Source organism: Saccoglossus kowalevskii, chromosome 10 (genome assembly GCF_978046115.1).
Source record: "Saccoglossus kowalevskii chromosome 10, keSacKowa6.1, whole genome shotgun sequence".
Taxonomy (NCBI): Eukaryota; Metazoa; Hemichordata; class Enteropneusta; family Harrimaniidae; genus Saccoglossus; species Saccoglossus kowalevskii.
Window position 1 is genome coordinate 37920436 of NC_140650.1, and position 18294 is coordinate 37938729.

General features: G+C 33.8%; 2 protein-coding genes across 8 annotated transcripts; one reads left to right on the forward strand and one right to left on the reverse strand.

Moving 5' to 3' along the window:
* Nucleotides 1-1534: 1534 nt before the first annotated feature.
* LOC102801267 (uncharacterized) lies at nucleotides 1535-4254 on the reverse strand. Its single transcript, XM_006813188.2, has 2 exons — nucleotides 4203-4254; nucleotides 1535-2626 (listed from the first exon to the last, which is right to left on the reverse strand). Exon 2 carries the CDS (start codon nucleotides 2604-2606, stop codon nucleotides 1803-1805), a length of 804 nt encoding a protein of 267 aa, XP_006813251.1. The 5' UTR covers nucleotides 2607-2626; nucleotides 4203-4254; the 3' UTR covers nucleotides 1535-1802.
* Nucleotides 4255-6906: 2652 nt separating this feature from the next.
* LOC146738044 (myosin heavy chain kinase B-like) lies at nucleotides 6907-17898 on the forward strand. 7 transcript variants are annotated; one of them, XR_014930744.1, is made up of 13 exons: nucleotides 6907-6993; nucleotides 7997-8033; nucleotides 8440-8525; nucleotides 8791-8859; nucleotides 9564-9737; nucleotides 10055-10095; nucleotides 10357-10415; nucleotides 10713-10762; nucleotides 10914-10957; nucleotides 11096-11264; nucleotides 12003-12027; nucleotides 12325-12384; nucleotides 13942-14014. XR_014930744.1 is itself a non-coding variant. In XM_085504577.1 (8 exons), the coding sequence occupies exons 4-8, from the start codon at nucleotides 14034-14036 to the stop codon at nucleotides 16809-16811; spliced, it is 348 nt and encodes a 115-aa protein (XP_085360703.1). In that variant the 5' UTR covers nucleotides 11220-11264; nucleotides 12003-12027; nucleotides 12325-12384; nucleotides 13942-14033; the 3' UTR covers nucleotides 16812-17898. The 7 variants fall into 7 exon arrangements, 2 of the variants coding, with proteins under 2 accessions (XP_085360705.1, XP_085360703.1); XR_014930740.1 differs by having other exon boundaries at nucleotides 10924-10957; XR_014930743.1 differs by having other exon boundaries at nucleotides 10369-10415; nucleotides 10924-10957.
* Nucleotides 17899-18294: the final 396 nt, after the last annotated feature.

Here is an 18294-nt window from a genome sequence, read left to right on the forward strand (position 1 = left end):
TATCACTGACGAGCGTATTGGCAACATGGCTCAACAAATACCAAACCAGCTCAACACAATACCTTAATGATTTCTCAGGCAGTCTCCTGCAGGACGCGACTTCTCCCACATATGATCAAACTACTGGTATGTCTACTCCAGCTTGTGTGTAATTGTTAAGATAAGGTTCAGGGGTGGATAACAAGAGACGAACTGGTGTACACTATAACAGATGACTTTATTGAAACTCCTGCCGTGATGTGTCAAAACACCCACTTATATACACAAGTTTACATTCCTTGCATTTTGGCGGAAAGTGACTTTGGCCTTGTACATGATTGGGTAATAGGGAAACGAGCTGATAGGTAAATAACTATTAATGAGGTTGTTTTATTGGCTAAAATTAACGTACTATGATTGGCTAAATTATTTGTAAGCAGAATCCTAAATCGACATCAAGCTCGGCTAGTTATATTTCCGATACAGCTACAGCAAAGCCCGATGTTTCTGAAAATTCAACTCGCGGTATTAAACGGCGCAAAGTCACGAATGTGCTGCCTACACCTAAATCATCTGACAGTGGTACAAAGCGTCCATCAGCTCGTGACGACTATGTAACACGTCCAACAGCCGCATGTCCCCAGAGAGGTGAGGCCTGCATTTTTACGTATCTGCTGTGCCCCGTCAAAAATGTGTATGCCACTGTAAATTCTTTTCGCGGAGAAACTTGTGTACATATTCGGGAGCACTATAACGGCTTCCCAACGAAGCGCAGTGTGTCCTTAAGGATGAACCAGTTCAGAGTATTGAATGACATTATGCCACAAATCAACCATGTTGTCAGGTATGTTCGTTTTCATTTCAAAAAATCCAAATATTCGTTGCTCATTTTCCTGACTCCTAATATATAGTATAGTCCAGAGTGGACGCGACTAAGTGCAATTTTATATACTGTAGAAGGGTTAATTATTCACTGGGTTTTAATTTTGCTTATTTCGCTGACTGGAAAATGTGCTAAATTAAAACCCAGTGAATATGTAAAATTTAGCATAGAACACTTTATCTAAACGATAAAACCGTGAATTTAAAACCCACTGAGTATGCCTGAAATGGTAAATCAGTGAAATTTAAACCCAGTGAAAATTAGTCATTTACAGTATTTTTGTATTTTTTCACAGGCAACAGTCTGAAGAAACCATTGGATAAACCTGTTTCAAAGAAAATCGTCGCTGAATTCATTTGTAGACAAGTTCGCCATATCATTCAAGCCAATTGTGTTTATCTTATGGATTCGCCAATAAAAATAGCCAAATTAATGAAATCCGCTTTTATATTGATCAGGCTTTATCTGAAATTGATAGTGGTAAAATTGCCATGTGTTACGACGCATTTCAACGCATTCACCCAGATTTGGTTGGAAAATTTTCCAAGCATTATACATGTATTCTGTTTCAACAGTATAAATCCAACCCCGAAATGTGTTTAGTTTCCTGTGAAATTACGCTATCAACACGTGAAATGGATTCCCAACTCTTTGACATTATACAACAGCATATATAGAATAAGAATGTCAATCATACTTTATCAATCATTCTCTGTAGTACAGTGAAAGACACATCGCATCCGAGTATGAACAGCGCCCTCATGGTCGTTTCTATAGTCCATGCTAAACTACTGACCTATATACGTGGATTCATCCTCTCACTCTTCTCAAGAGAAATGAAATGTTCGATTTAACGGAAATATTTGTGGAAAAGGAGAATGATTAGTTATGTTTGATGTTTACACGACATTTGCGGGACTGAAAAACGCATTTATGCATTTTATATTTTAAATTTTATGAGCTCTTGGTACATAGGAACACAAGAGTCGACAAGACTTTGCATTTCTTTGGAAAGTTCGATGTCAGAATAGGAAGAAGCTTTGTTGACATATGAAGAACTAGCGATGGCGGCAGTATAAGACTCCGCCATGTCTGGGTCCTTGAGGACATCAGGCCAGTGATCGATATTTCCAGCTGTCCAATTTAGCATAGATTCAGAGAATGGTATGCCTGTTATACGACAATACCTTTCAAGCACTTCTCGTGGAGACTGAAATAATTCATCTGAGTCAATTACGACGGGTTGTTGCCCTAAAGATTCAGTAACGTGTCTGTAGAGATCCACCAGGTGCTTGACGTCAGAGAATGTGGACAGCGATACGGAGAGTAAATTTTCGTATAATTTCTGATCGTAACGTTCAATATCTTCAAGTATTTTACGATTAATCGCGTAGTGCGATCGCACGCTTGTTCGAGGGTCCCTCACAAGAAACGTGTGGAGATACCCATTAGGCAAATTTTCCATGTTGCCATTTAAACACACTGCAAAATCTTTGGCAAATACTATTTCTTTCCCAGGATATGCCTGCTCTAACTTGCCTTTGACATCTGCATACGAGTATCCAGAGACTATATGTTCAGGAGGGTGTATATATGCTCGATCGTCGCCAAATACGTACGCTACAGTATATAACTCATGAAATACCTCGAATGAACGGACGGAGGCCAGCGATAGCTCTAGAGCAGTTGAACGAGTACGGGCTGTAGTCCATAACATAACACGCGTGGGAGGATCATTAGCCATGTTGTGATTATAATGTCCACCTGTAAGTAAAAGATTGCGTAATCATGTGTTGTTGAACTCATTATAAATAAGATATGTAATGCTCATACACATTATTTGTATAATTCCTTCAAATATTATTACAAACATTATTGTAATTAACTTCGTTGGCTATTGACATTTATTTTCTGGTCGATGATCATTATTATCATTATGACCAAAGAAAATTAATATTTGAGAAATGTAAGAAACAAATTAATAATTTTGATAATTTTACAATTAATGAACAATTTGCACTGACAATGAGTTATAATTTTACCTCATTTCATATCACACTCGGACAATTCATTAAAACTGCCCTCGACTTAAGACAGCAAGACCTCCAAAGTTTTTAACCCTTAATGCATCATTTTTAACGCATCATTATTGTTATTATTTTTTTAACAATGGTTTCTTCTACCTATATTATTGCTGTTAGTGGGATTTATTACTATTCATGTTGTTTTTTTTAAGTCGCGCCCTCCGCGGTGCTTCAAACCCAACACTAGTGAGGTCTGATGCCTAGTACATGTCAGGCTAGGCTAGGAGTGAAATCAATCCGCAGTGGATGTATAAACTTCCGCAAAATCAAACATAACAAAATCAATTGACAAACCACGGTCATGAGCAGAATCAATAGCCCCACCCCCTTACCATATTTAAGGATCCGTCAGTGTTCAGTGTGTCCACTGAATCAAATTACGTCACATGATCAAAGCAACTCACTGTGAAGCTGTGTTTTTATATGTAGAACTTAACGTAGACGTCACGTGCATACTTTCCCTACTGACAACAACAAGATTGTCTTTCCCCATTGTTTATTGAATTCTGTTACTTTCTAAGTAGGGATAATATTGCCATTTACTGCTCAATCGAAACAGCCCTTGAACTGAAAATGAATTTGAACTATGATCATCCATGACAAAGAGAATAGATATCTAAAATTAGAAACTACGCAATTTGGTTGTTTATGTGTATAAAGGTTAAGAACTGTATTTGAGTAGGGAAGAACATCAGAGCAACAACGAGTGAGTTGACAGGAACATCAGCTCGATTGGTGACGTGGGGAGCTGCAAACAGATGGAATGTCAGCGAACCGTCCAATGCTACCACTTTGATGAAGTAATCATCTTGAGCTCGTTTACAGTTCGTAATTAGATCAGTCGTTAATTGGATCTACTGTATAATAAGAATAAACCTACTAAGCGTTACATACTGGACGACACGCATCCGTATTTGTACGCCCTTACCGCCCGGTAACGATTCCGGTACGTACTCCTAGCCTACCAAAATATGAAGCTAATCTACGTTTGCTGGGTTCCCCAAACTCTGTAGAAACCCCGGCTACACTTGGTGGAGTACCTCGACAACACAACGTCGCCGGCAAACAAGCTTGGCGGCTTGACGATATTGAGAAATGCGGAAGTATGTCTGTACATTTAATTCACAACTTTCATGTATCGTGTACGACAACTTAGTTTTATCACTATACAAATAATGCAGCATATATTGCTTTTCCATGACCCAATTCGTTGCATAATTGCCCTGGTTGATATAGACAAGGTCAATTACACTCACCGTATTTTTCAAGTCGTTTCTGATAGTATTTTCTTCGACTTTAACGATCCCCTTGGAACACCGTGGCAACAAGCCTTGGCATAACAATACTACTTTCAGTCAAAGGTCACAGGTCTTCTGGGTTAAACATTGAAAGCCAATTGCACAATATCGGTGACAAACATAACAATGATTGTGCGTGTTTAGGTTCTCAATGAATGAGAGCTCAGTACAGTCAAACTTTATGACTAAAAAATATTCACTATTTAATAAATACAGCAATTCACCAGTATGGCGCAGTATCCAAGCCAATATTACATTGTTACATTTATTTATTTCATTCGTATATTTCTTCATTTCATTTGTATGCATGATCATTTCATTCGAATATTGTTTTTCATTTCATTCTGTGAAAACACATGTATTTATGTACGCTGTTCTGTTCTCCAAGAAATACGTGTAATAAATGAAATCATGAGTGGAACAGTGTGTGCTAAATAAGTCCAACACATTGGATCTCTAGAATGCGTTTTTTTTCCACAGACTTGGGCTCACAAGTTGTGTTGTTTGGCTAACACTGGGCAGACCGTAGTCACGCGTTAATTAGTTCAGAAATGTACACAACCCGTAAAACATGCCGTCTCTTCATAGAGAAGTTTCAGTAGTTTTGGAAATATTGAAACTTTAAGCTGACTTGTGATTACCAATACTCATTAAAAGAAAACATCAGCAAAATAGAATAAATAATAAATAAATTAAACGTAAAATATATGAACAAAAATAAAATACCTATTTTAAGAAAAAAAAACAGGATCTTATTTTAATCAGATTGATTGAGTGATTCATATTATTAGAATTTGTAGAATGTTACAATCGTTTTCACTGAACATTGGAAGATCAGATTGTGGTAAATGTTGATACATCAGAGCAAGTACTTAATGAAATTGCCACTGATTTTATCACTACTAATCAAAACATTATAACTGTAGCCTAAACATTTTTGATACAAAGTATAGCCGTCTGAGTCTCCAAGGCGCCGTTCTCTCTTTTATTGTTTGCGCAAGACGTTTCGTTTTCGTGTATGGGGTGAGTATACCCCTAAAATTAGCTTGGTGTCATTATTTGAACATTGTTTAGTTGTTTGATCTTTATTTAGAAACTTGTTTGGTTATTATTTTGTCATTATTCGGTTATTTGGTCTTTATTTAAACATTATTTTGTGCTTATTCCATTAGTGTGTTATTAATGCAGCATCGTATTGCTATTGTTTCATTATTCCAACTTTATTTCTTAATTATTTCATTATTGTGTAATTGTTACAATATTATTTTGTCATTGTTTCATTCTATTACAATTGTGTCGTTATTTAGACATTATCTTGACATTCAATTGTCATAAAATTCGGTTACTTTCACGTCCAAATGTCTTGACATTCGGTTCGCTTGACTTGCGATTACCTCAACATTCGGTTCGCTTGACTTGCGATTACCTCAACATTCGATTACCTGACCTACATTAGCTGACCCCGCTATACATGTAATATTCAATCCATAGTCCCGGGCCGCCTCCGATAAAGCGTTGCTCATGGTGTCAATGTAGCCTTTGTAAAAGTTAGCGGGAATTTCTGAATGATGGCCATTTCATCGACATCCAGGGTACTGACTGAGGTCGTCAGAGCGTGTCGTGACGAAATATCAAATGCCGCAAAACGTGTTGTTGACACGACGCGCTTCTAGCAAAATTCGCGAGAGATGATCCGACTTGATCATTATATGATGAACAGAATGTGCTAAAAACCGTTCACAAGACTCGTTACCGTGTCGTGAACTCGCAAAATTTGAAAGAGCAACTAATTAATATTCTTCAAGCTGGTATTTTTTTATAGATTTTATTTTTCATTCTTTTCGCCTATTTTTCCAGTTTAAAAATGTGAGCTGACTGGAGCCTTTATCTACGGCAACCGAGGTGGCTCACCACATTGATTTCAATAATTAGGCTTTATTTTTGTATTTTTTTAAGTTTCCGTTTTAATTTTTAATTTCAATTTCACTTCATTTTTTTTTTCAATTTACTTTTCGATTTAACCTTCGTTTACGATTTCATTTTAAATTTCGTTTTCGATTTGACTTTCATTTTCATTTTAAATTTCGTTCTCGATTTGACTTTCGTTTTCATTTTAAATTTCGTTTTCCATTTGACTTTCATTTTCATTTTAAATTTCGTTTTCGATTTGACTTTCGTTTTCATTTTAAATTTCGTTTTCGATTTGACTTTCGTTTTCATTTTAAATTTCGTTTTCGATTTGACTTTCGTTTTCATTTTAAATTTCGTTTTCGATTTGACTTTCGTTTTTGATTTAATCTTGGTTTTTATTTGAACTTTTATTTTTCATTCAAATTTCATTTCAATTTTCGTTTTCGCTTTAAATTAAACGTATTAACCGTAAAAACATGCTCCCGAATGTATGACCTTTGAACCCCATGTATACATGTATTTTTTTTTTGGTGCTCATTTTATCCCTATTTCACATCTTTATTTTCTAAGTAAAGTTAACTGTTTTTTTGAATAGTGTTTATAGAAGTAAATTACCACTATTAAACTGGTTTTGAAATTGCATTTATTGTTCAATGTCACTTTCAATTTCAATTTGAAATCGAATTTCATTTTACTTTTCACTTTTTTGACCTTTGGCCTGCCCTTTGACATTTACCACGTGATTACTAATAGCCAATCATTTACTACATTCGCCATTGCTGGAGTGTGGTGTTTGTTTTCGTGAATGTACAGTTTGTGAGTAAATCGCCTGGTATCGGTAAGTTTGTTAGTAAATTGTTCCCAATAAGAGGTTATTGTACATCTAGGAGGGCAACGATGTACAGCATGAACACGCGATTCCCAGAAAGTGTTCTCATAATCATGTTGATAGTGTTCTGGTCGAGCCTCGAGGAATGGCGTCGAAACGAATCTCGTGTTTCCATCTAAGATCAGTTTCATTTAGCACATACTACCCCAGTACCAGTGTAGTTTTCTGTTATAATTTTCGATTAGGTTCAACGTGCACTCTATTTAAACGGCATTTTGCAGTTACTGTTCTGAGCATGTTTCAAAATCAAAATGGGAGGGGGGGGGGGTTACTCGTGTTCCAACTCAGCTTGAGCTTCGCAAAGACCGAAAATAGCATTGATCACATGTGTTTCGTGTAAATTGGCACAAAGGTTATTTTCCGCATTACAGAAATCGCAATGTTAGTGGAAAATGCTAAGGACTGTCCATATAAAACTACCAGAGGCGTGATTCTTTTTGTAGATGTTGGTGACAACTCTCCCCTGTTATTGTTCTGATGTTAATGATTACTTCACCCAATTTAATTTTCAATTTTCTTAACACATACATTTAATAAATTTGAATAAACAGTTTTCAAAATTTAAAGGAAATTATGGATTGAAAATCTGTCATCCCCAGGAAGTAACTTTGATGGCCAGCTGCTACACAAACAAATACCTTTTCTATTTCAGAATTTGCAAATAAAGAACTTTTGTGTTCTAAGGTTTTGCCACATTTCTACTATGTAGTTTGAGTGCTCTTGTTGTGTTTTTTCATAATGTCAAATCATGACAGGCCATGAGACTTTCGAGGGTGAAAGTATTTTTATCCATTTAATGCATCCATTCAGTTATCCTGGTGACTGTTGCCATTCATTTTGTAGTATGGTACTGAGGTAATCAGTTTGAATCAGTTTACCAAATATTGTTGACTGGTTGTTGTATTTATTACAGTGAACATTATTCTTATTTTTTTCTCTTAACCATTAACAGGTCTGTGTTGTGAACATGAGAAGATCAAACAGATCAGGTGTGTTTAATATTTTTTTTCCAAAGAAATTTTTCAATGACAATGTTTTTCACCTATGCATCTATAATTTTGCATGTCCTAATTGTACAAGTTTACACTTTGACGAAAGTTTTGTAATTTTTTTCCTACAACCCATGCTTGTACACACAACATGTTTCATCTGTATTTCACATGAGATATTTAAGCATCAAACATGGCCTAATTTTGAGGTGCTTACTTTAAACTAACGTAACAAATCAGTAGATTTGTGTACAAGAATAAACTAAATTTGTTTGTTGATTATAAAAGTGTTTTTTTTTTCATTAGGAAATTTTCATTCTGCTGATCATTGCTAATTGTTACATTGTGATACTTGCAATGGCAGGATAACGCATAGGTAGAAATCATTCTTTAAAATCTTTTGTAGATGCATGGGACAAAGTAAGGGAAAAACAAAAAGAACTAAGATAAGGTTCCCGGAGAGGTCCTAAATCTGGATTGAGATGCCCACATGTAAGTTCTTAGAAAACTGAATTGGGTATTGAGTTTAATTTTTAAGCCAACTTCTAACAATATGTTCACTTAGAAATGATAAACTAATATTGTTTGTCACTCATACTGATTGAATATTCACAATATTATCATAATACATGTTGTTCATATATAATCTAATATTAAAAAAATAATTAATTGCAAGATGAAATCAGATGAAGTTGTTAACGCTGAAATGGTTTTCAATGTTTAGTTTATACTGACATGTTTGTTTTTCTTGTTTTAGCTATTAACAGTGACAAAACTAGTCAGTGACAGAAAAGGAAAAAAATACAGAAAAGATGAAAAACAGTTGGTAAGTTTGATTATGTACATCTCTCGCATGCATCCACTTTTCCCAGCACCTGTTAAAATTGCAACAAGTGTCCAAGAGGTCATTCGCAAGTTGAGAAAATATTCAAAATGGGGACTTATGGATTGACCTCTGTGTGTCTGTGTGTGCATACGTCTGTCTGTATCCAGTTGTATCATACACATGCTTGGGCTGATCATGTTCAAACTTATACATCAGCCATTATTTCGAAACATGTGCACTGGATTTCGTTTTATGATCAGATTGAAGATGGCTGAATGGCAGCCGAAAATGCATCAAAATTACTCCTTTTCACTATTTCCCAAGTGGATCTCAGTTGTCTTGACTTGGTACATACATGTACATGTACATTTAACACAATGGGAACACATTCATTTTTGTGACTAGCAGTCATCTTGTTTAAATGAATGCAGTTCCACAAAGCCATATCTCGTACATGCCTGTAACAATCAAGTTGAAATTACATCACACATTAGGTCATATACATATCTCGCATCTATAATACAAACAAGGATTATATCATTGACAGTGACTTGTCTTGTTAGTTGTTGCCATAAGCTGACAACAACTATCATTTGTCAGTAGAGTCACTCTGCTTATTTGTGTACTTAATTATTGTATGATAATACACATTGCAAATGATTATGCAATTCAATGTAAATTGTGAAATTATGCATCTTTTGTAGGTGCCTTTTGACAAAGCTCTGACATTGTCAAATGTGTTTGATGCTTGCATGGAATTTTTTGGAGTCCCAAAGAGGCTGAAAAAGGAGTGCAAACTTCTTGGGGGTCCGAGTGGACCAGAATTCAAAGAAGATAACCATATTCAGAGCAAGTCGTCATTTTGTTTTTATTTTCCTGTAAGTATATACTTAGTGCAAATTTATTATAAGCTTATTCACAAAATTACTTAAATTAAATCAGTACAGTCACATCATATAGCAGATGCATTGAATGAAATATGATGTAAATGACATTTGTGCCAGTGACCTGGTCATGTGACCATGTTGTGAATTGGTCTGCTGATTTAATTTGTATAGTTATTTAACATAGTGCCATAAGTTGGTACATTCTGAACTTCATAGGTTACAGCAATTTCTAGATGTATAATAATTGTATTCCATGCATATACACACTAGGGCGATTTGTAACAATAAAGAATATTCTATTATTTCAGGAATTAGCTGAAGATAGTGAAAGCTCATCTGAACTTGAAGAGTATGTATTTCAAACTACACAGTAAAACATCACCAAATTTTTCACATATAATTTACTTTAAGTTTAAACTTGTATATATTGTGAAAGTTTAATATTTTTGAATCTAGTGGATCAAAGCACTTTGTAATTGTTTAGAAAATTGTCATCATAGTGTGGATAATAGATAAAAGTTGAACATGTTCAAACAAGCGCAGGGATATGTGATCTTTAGCTGAATAATCATAAATTGTTGCAATCTAAACAGAAATGTTTTATTGGAAGTTTTTTTTTTAGAAATCCTTCAATTCATGAAGAATCTGAGAACAGTAGTATTTATAGTGGTAAGTGTAACTATACTGTATTGAATGTTACATTTCTTTATGTCTGCCATGTGGTTGTCATGTTATGTTTGGATTGCTGGTACACTATATGCCAAGCACATACTGTTTAATGATTCCATATTGAACCAAGCATTTTGATCCCAATTGTTTGTACAGTGTTTTAAAGTTCCATGAATCTTCTAGTCAAAAGTAATATGAAATATTATATATTAAACCTGACATTCTGCTTGAGCAAAATTTTTATATTGAATTTGTGTTGAATACATTGTAACAAGTTATTTCTACTAAATTATTCAGCCTCACATCAACTACAACAACTTTCTGAAACTGTTAGATCAGCTTCAAAGGTAAGATGTGCATGATTGTTATATATTATTGTTCCTTGTGTTGTATCTGTCTGTTTCTATGTGGCTGTACCTGATTGTGTAGAATACTTGAATAAAACTAGTTAACTCACATTCAATAAATCTTGCCTTAGGTTAAACAATAATATTTTAGTACTTTACAGGTAGAGAACAGCATCACCGGTACCTCAAGTGCATGTAAGTAACAAATTTGACTACTTGAAACAATTCGGTAATTAGCCTGGAGTTTAATGAAATGTTGAAATAAGTTTGTAGACTTTATAAATTACGTATTCCATGGTCAAGTGTGTCTATAATTGAGTGATTTTATTTCAGTTTGTGAAATGCATCAATCAAGGATCTCCATGGAACATCAGCTCTTATCCAAGTGGCTCAATCTTAGACAGAATCCAATACTTAGCTGCTGATTATCAGTTTTCAGGGTGGACTTTTTGCCTTGACCTGAGTATCTCACAGTGACTCTGCAAAGTTTCCTAGACAGTTGGTATGTTTACTATTGTCTGTTTTCTATTTTACTTGCTTGCAAAGTGAAACATAGTATATACGTTTTAGTGAATAACCTATTTTCAATGAGAATCATAGTCTTTGCAATTTGTCTTTGCTTTTGTGTTTTTGTCAGTAAAAAAACGTACATGTGAAAATCTAATTCAGGTTGGTATTCAATAATGTCTTATTCTTCGCACATAATGAAAATCTTTGTGGTTACCCATAAATTCAATGTTGCAACCTAATTAGTTTTGGGTTTGAATACATTCATAATAATTACCCAATTTACATAATAATTTATTTTCTGCTTTCTGCCAATTTTTATCTCTGCTGTCAACTTTATTGAGTGGAGCTAATCATATTACTACTGATTGTCCATTGTTCTCTGTGTTTCTCTTCTTGAAAACTGCAAGTCTGAATGCTTTAATATATGTACCTTGGGTAGACCTCTCCTAGATTTGTTCATTTCATGATTGTTGATTTATTAGCTGGTCACTTGCAATACACACTGGTACATAGTACTCCTAGTATGTAAAAGTATGCCTTGTGTTTGCCATATATTTTTGCATACATGCTTCTGATGTCATTCTTGGCTCATTGGCTTGGCTCTTATCTAGTATATGCATAAATTTATTATTAATCAGAGGCTGCTGGATATATGTTGTAAACTAGTACAAATGTATATTTATGGCAGTACAAATTACTAATAAATATTTCAACATCCATCACATTTCAGGCCAATCAAAAGCCATCCCCATCCAGTGAGTATGTAATAAATAATGTTTTTAAGAAAAGTTTTCCACATAGATTTACATGTACATAGATTTCAAGCAATCCAAACTAAACTCACTATAATTCCTTTCCTAATTTGTTCAGAAACTTTAAATATTCTGAATGTCTTCATATAGCATACATAATTTATTGACAGAGCACTGAGCAAGATAACATGTTAGTTTTGTTCTTGCATGATATATATTGTAGCATGAACTAGTCTTGTGGAATACATAATGAACTGTTGCAGAATGTTTAAACAAATGTTATATCTTTCTTTTTTTCAGTAAGTATTGCAACACTGTTGGCATTTGGTCGAAGCCAAACTTGCATGCCATTCAAGTCTGGTAAGTATCAGAAAAACTCTACTTTATGTGCTGATGTTATTGCATACAAAACTGCAACTTTACAAAGCTGTAGTGTGTACATCAAGCATGTTATATAATCTGTTATGTTGTTGTCATGACACCTACAATTTACATGTACAGTGCATAGTGAGGTGTTCCTTATTTCCATTTTTTTATATGTTGTTATTTTCAACTTTTCAACAATGTTAAAAAATCATAATCAAGCATTATCTTCTAGATCCATACTTCTGACATGTTTATGTTCCAACTATATTACTATAAGCAAAACTATATGTCTTAAATTTGATAACTAACGAGGACTGTGCCATGCATTGCTTGTTTTTTTCAAAAACGAATATAGGAATATTTTAAAAATTATGTATGTGAAATACTTTTGGTGCTTTGGATTTTGATGTTTTATATTTATTTGGTGTTGTAAATTTTACTTTCTTAGGCCCTATTATTGAAGGGGAACTCCTGATACTGCAATACATGTATTTTGTTTCAAATGTAAAAAAAAAACTGTTTTCATGAACTATATTTAAAAATTTATTTCGTGCTTTTTCATTTCTTTGATTTATTGAATAGGTTTTGAACAACTTGTTGACTTTCTCTTAGAACAAATTGTTACTAAAACACCTTTTTTTGTTAAAGTTGTCCTCCTGAGCATTCATAATGTAATCTTTCTTGTGTAAATACATTCATACAAAATGTGACGAATTATTTGCTTTCACTGCATTTATTAGCGAATTTATTATTAATGCTAAAAAACAAATGTTTCTGATGTAGTATTCTGATAATCTCAGCTTTACACAAGAAATTTGCCTGGGCATTGTTTGATTCAATGTTGCCAATCATAAAAATACCCTAAACTTGCCTACTGACGATTCAATTTTAGGAGGTTCAAACACAGATGCTTGGAAAAATGCTATGCGACTTGTTCCAGCAAATAGCACCTCCTGAGTATGGTGAAACACCAAGGTTAATTTACAACAACATTTTCAGTCCAGCTGTCATTGAAAATATCAGGCAGGACGGGCAGAGAGACAAAGAATTTCACATTTTTTGTGTAACTTGCTGTTTTATGCAACTTTTTCTGCTGTTACATACCCATGAACATATCACCCTGCCCGTACATTTACAACATTGTGTTATTTTGTGGAAAGTCAGTTGGTGTGCATTTTGGAAGCTTGTGCACTAATTGAAGGTTCAGTAGTAAATGTCTTTGTTTGTTCATGGTATTATAATGCTGAACATTGCTTTCAAACTTATCCTCATCAGTGATAAGTCCTGAACACATGAGTTGAGACATTTAAACTGAATGTTAATGAAGCCAAAGCTATTTGATTTCACTATGATGTTTATGAACTTTGGATCATGACTGCTGAACAGTGAAGCTATTTTAACTGCAAGGTTGCTTGTCATGGGGGAACATATTGTAAATACTGGAACAATTGCCATACCTTGATGATTACATTTCCTTGGTTAGTAAAAACCTAGAAATATTATCAATGTCAACAATCTTTATTTTTATATTATGCTCTATATTGTTTGCAGTATGATACCCTGTCATTTGATTAAAGTTGTTCCTCACACATATTACACAATAGAGCCATACATTCCTGGAAGGTTTCAGAAGTATATTAATAATGCTGGAGTTCAACTCAACACTGTTGATGATACTTTTGAAAAGATGGCATGCTTTGCCCATTGGACATTTCATAAATATATATAATGGCAAACTTATACTAGTTGATTTGCAAGGTAAAACATGTTCTTAAAGTGTAAATCTTTCTGAATTAGTGACAAGTGACTGTATATACATACATACTCTATTATATTCTGTAATAAAAATAGACCATTCCTAATGAAAATGAAGCGAAGCAGAAATTATAGTTCAATTCAAATTAGTTTGTATTGCTGGATCTTTAAATGTCTGGTTATTATATTTATTTATTTATTTATTTATTTATAAATATCTTTATAACTTGCAGGGGTTGGGTTGCAGTTGACAGATGTTGCTGTAGCAACGTGGGATCTGTTAGATGAAGCCACAAATGATCTGTGAGTACCCTTCTGTTTATAAACAGGAAATTGTTTTTATTCCCCCAAAATGCGCTTAGATTTTAATACTAAAGTAAACTGATTCAAATATACTTACAATTTCAGTAACCCTTACAGGGATCCTGAAAGCGCCAAGCTGAACTAAATAATGTGACATGCCCCAAAATACTGATCTAAACTAGTGCAATCACTGCTAATAAGAACATGTATCATTAGTATCTGCTTTAAGCTGCAACCGGAAAACGGCTTGTCTATAAACATTGAATACTCAATTTTAAATAATTTGATTAGTGTTATTTACTTATTGTGCATGATGTTGGAACTCAGTCTGTCTACTGTAAAATACTTTATTGTTGCTTGGAATTTATTTTCGCTGAAGGAATGATTCAGTGAAAATAAAATCCAACGAATATACCTTTTTTCCTATATTTTACATTCAACTTGTCAAAAATGAGTAAAAATAAATTCCATACAAAACACTTAACATTTTTATTGTCCTAACTTTACCTGAAAAAGGTGTGTTTAGTTCTGTGTTTGGCTGGCCCCCAAACCTTAACAGAAAAGAAAGAAATGCCATCACCACTGGGGGTATAACAATGCCATCATGGCTAAAACACAGTTTGACACTAAATTAAATGATGCAACATACAGATCAATAACACAGCAATTCCTAATCAATACGACATTCAACTTGTTATAATTGAACAAACTCCTGTGACAACTCTTGTTTTATGTTCATGTTTTCAGGTTGTTCGGAATGGACAATATTGCCAGAAAAGCTATTGTGGATTTTACAAAAGATCACATTTGTACAGTATACTGTGTTCATCTAAACCTACCAGGTAAATTAAATTATATATACCGGTAACTGAGGCAAGATAATTGTCACTTCCTTAAATGTGTAAGTGATAAATGTTTTAACTTCTTTCTGCCCATCTCTGAAGTTGTTCATAAACTGCTTTGCAACTATTTAATTTCAATTACCTATGATAGGCAAATGTTAGACTATAACTCTTGATTTATGTCCAAAGTTTAACATTGGACAATAGGATTCCAATCAGTGCGAGATGGATAATTACAGTGAGACATTTTCGTTTTTAAAAAAATTGAAAAAAATCTGGCTTTTCATAAACAAATAAGATGTTTGACTTTCTTGAGAAAATTGTTTTGTGGAAGCTACATTTGAATGCAATTTGTCAAGTGTCATTGCTCTAAAACCTGTTTGTGCTTGAAAATGCTTATTTCTGCAATATTTTTCTAATTTGTATCAGAAATAGAACAACTCAGCGACAGCATGGCTGAATATAGTGCATCAGAAGTAAGTTGGCACCACTTCATCATCATAATGATTAGTCTTCTATAAATAGCCACATGTCTCACCATGTTTGGCAAAAACAACGTAGAATACAAATGTTGATAACCCAATCAATCTTCTATAGTCTATTAAGATCTTCTTAGTCCTTTTTTGAACTTTTTGAAGTTTGAAGCAGGGACTTATAATTCAGTCTGTTCGTTCTTTGCATGTGCCTAGTACTTTATGTGGGACATATGCACATGCAGTGGTTTAGCGATTCGATTGAAAATGGCCGACTGGCAGCCATGTTGTATTTTGGACATGCTTTGTCAGTTTTCATTCAAACTTGGTACATAGATTATACATGTTAGGATACATGTCCATGACGATTTATTTCGCAATTGGATCAAAGATGGTTGACTGGCAGGCATCTTGTTTTTTTTATGTGCGGTATCTTGGACTTGCGTGCTCTGTTAGTTTTCATTCAAATTTGGCACATAAATGTATTTTATACATGTTAGGATGCATGTGCATGACAATTTGTTTCAAGATCTGGTCAAGGATTGCCGATTGACAGCCATCTGACTTTTTGGCCTCACTACTTATATTTCCACAATTTATGTACCATTATATTATTTTCATTCGTATTTGGCACATACATCATACATATCAGTGTGTTTCATAATCAGATCAAAGATGGCCGAATAACGGCTGTTTTTATTTTTGGCCATATTACTACTACACAGAACACGTGTTTTGATGTAAATAAACAATCTGTTGTATACGCCACTTGGAACTCAAGTTTCAAGGACACGCTCGCGACAACCCCTCCGCTTTAATATGACGAGCACAAAGGGAACTTTCAAAAATTTAACGGGGACTGTGTCATTTTCAATGACTTGTGGTCCATATCACTTTCTTTTTGGCATGAATAACATTTTTCCTAATTCCAATGGGGACTTTTTTGTGTTTAATGAATTTAACTTTTTTCTAATTTGTTGAAATGCTTAGCTATTAATTAATAACACTATACTCCTATTTTTTGCAGATACAGTTGAACACTGCTTAGTAACAAAGTCAACGTTGGACACTTTCTGCTTTGCAAGATCATTTTAAGTTGTAACCTCCCAGAGATTCTGTTCTATTTCAAAGGGGAATTTGAAAAAAGAAAAAGAAATATGATAACCTGCTTCCACTCAATTTACACATTTAAAAGGCAGTAAATAAAACTATGTATATTTAAGCATTTATTTATTCAATGCTATTTATCAAATTGCTTCTGATAAAAAAAAGTGTATCAAATTACTGTATCAAATATTATTAAGGGTGCACACAGATTAGCATGGAATAAACATTTCAGAATGTATCATTTTTTGCCTTAGTAAATATTCAATAACTCAATTGAAAATTATTTCAATAAAAAAGTCATTGGAAATTTCATTTATCAACTGCCTTCCTTAAATCAAGTAGTTTAGTAGAACATTACCCTTTTCATTGGCTACATTGATGTCCTCAGGTACATTATAATCCGTATATGCACCATGTCAAATAGTATTAATGGAAGTCTTATATAATGAATGTTTTGTGATAATCTTGAATCTGTCCTATATAAACATTTCAGTGTTAATGTGCTTTACAATTAGCTTGAAAAATATACTGTTGCCATTTTTTATGGTTCTATAAATGAAGGATTTTTTAAATAGGACAAGGTCACCAATAAGTGAGTTTGTAAGCATAGAAGCCACCTCAACTCTGCCTAGCACATTTAAAAATGACATGCTATCGCTACATACTACTTAACTATGGGAGGTTGTACATGGTGTGTGAAAGATAAACATAATTATATTATGTATAATTTGGTTATTAACTGCATCCCCGTTATATGTTATATATAATTATGAAGCTACTATGAATAGTGTAAACTTTTACTTGAACATTATTGAAGTTTTATGATATAATGTACTTTCGAATTGTTTGTGATTTTTGACGATTCATTCACATTGGGGCATGTTGCAAAAGTGCACTAAATGGCAGATCAGTTTATTTTTGTTTTGCACTATTTGTATACATAAAATAGAACACAATCACATGTATATTATTATACGTTACTATAAGTTAATAAATATATGTACTGCAGTAATCACCTGTCAATCTGACTTTTCATTATTGTACACGTCTGATTCCTTCAACAACTGAAATAATGAATAATCCTGTGTTTGTGTGAATGCATTGATGCTTGTCAAAAAAAACACACTTCAATTTGTATCAGAACTGTGTATTTAAAAGAACTTGTGATGTCAGGAACACCTCAGCTCATGGACATTCAACCAGTGCTTTATTGAAGACATTGGGCTTATGTTATGATCATATTTATTAATCTTGTATGTATTGTGATCTCATTAAATACATAACTATCATTTCTAGAACCTTGTAGATCTAGACGTTGAGCCAATGCATATAATAATGATTCCAGGGGATCTGCCATCTTTGATGGCTTTCATGTTTCATTGTTTATCCTAACAATTTAACCTTTATTAGTCTGCAAAACGGAG

Bases quoted from the DNA above. Each gene is read 5' to 3' on its own strand.
- LOC102801267 (XM_006813188.2), bottom strand. From the start codon at position 2,606: ATGGCTAATGATCCTCCCACGCGTGTTATGTTATGGACTACAGCCCGT.
- LOC146738044 (XM_085504577.1), top strand. From the start codon at position 14,034: ATGCTGGAGTTCAACTCAACACTGTTGATGATACTTTTGAAAAGATGG. The intron at 14,449-15,195 runs GTGAGTACCCTT...TCATGTTTTCAG, and splicing joins GATGAAGCCACAAATGATCT to GTTGTTCGGAATGGACAATA. The intron at 15,291-15,719 runs GTAAATTAAATT...AATTTGTATCAG, and splicing joins TGTTCATCTAAACCTACCAG to AAATAGAACAACTCAGCGAC.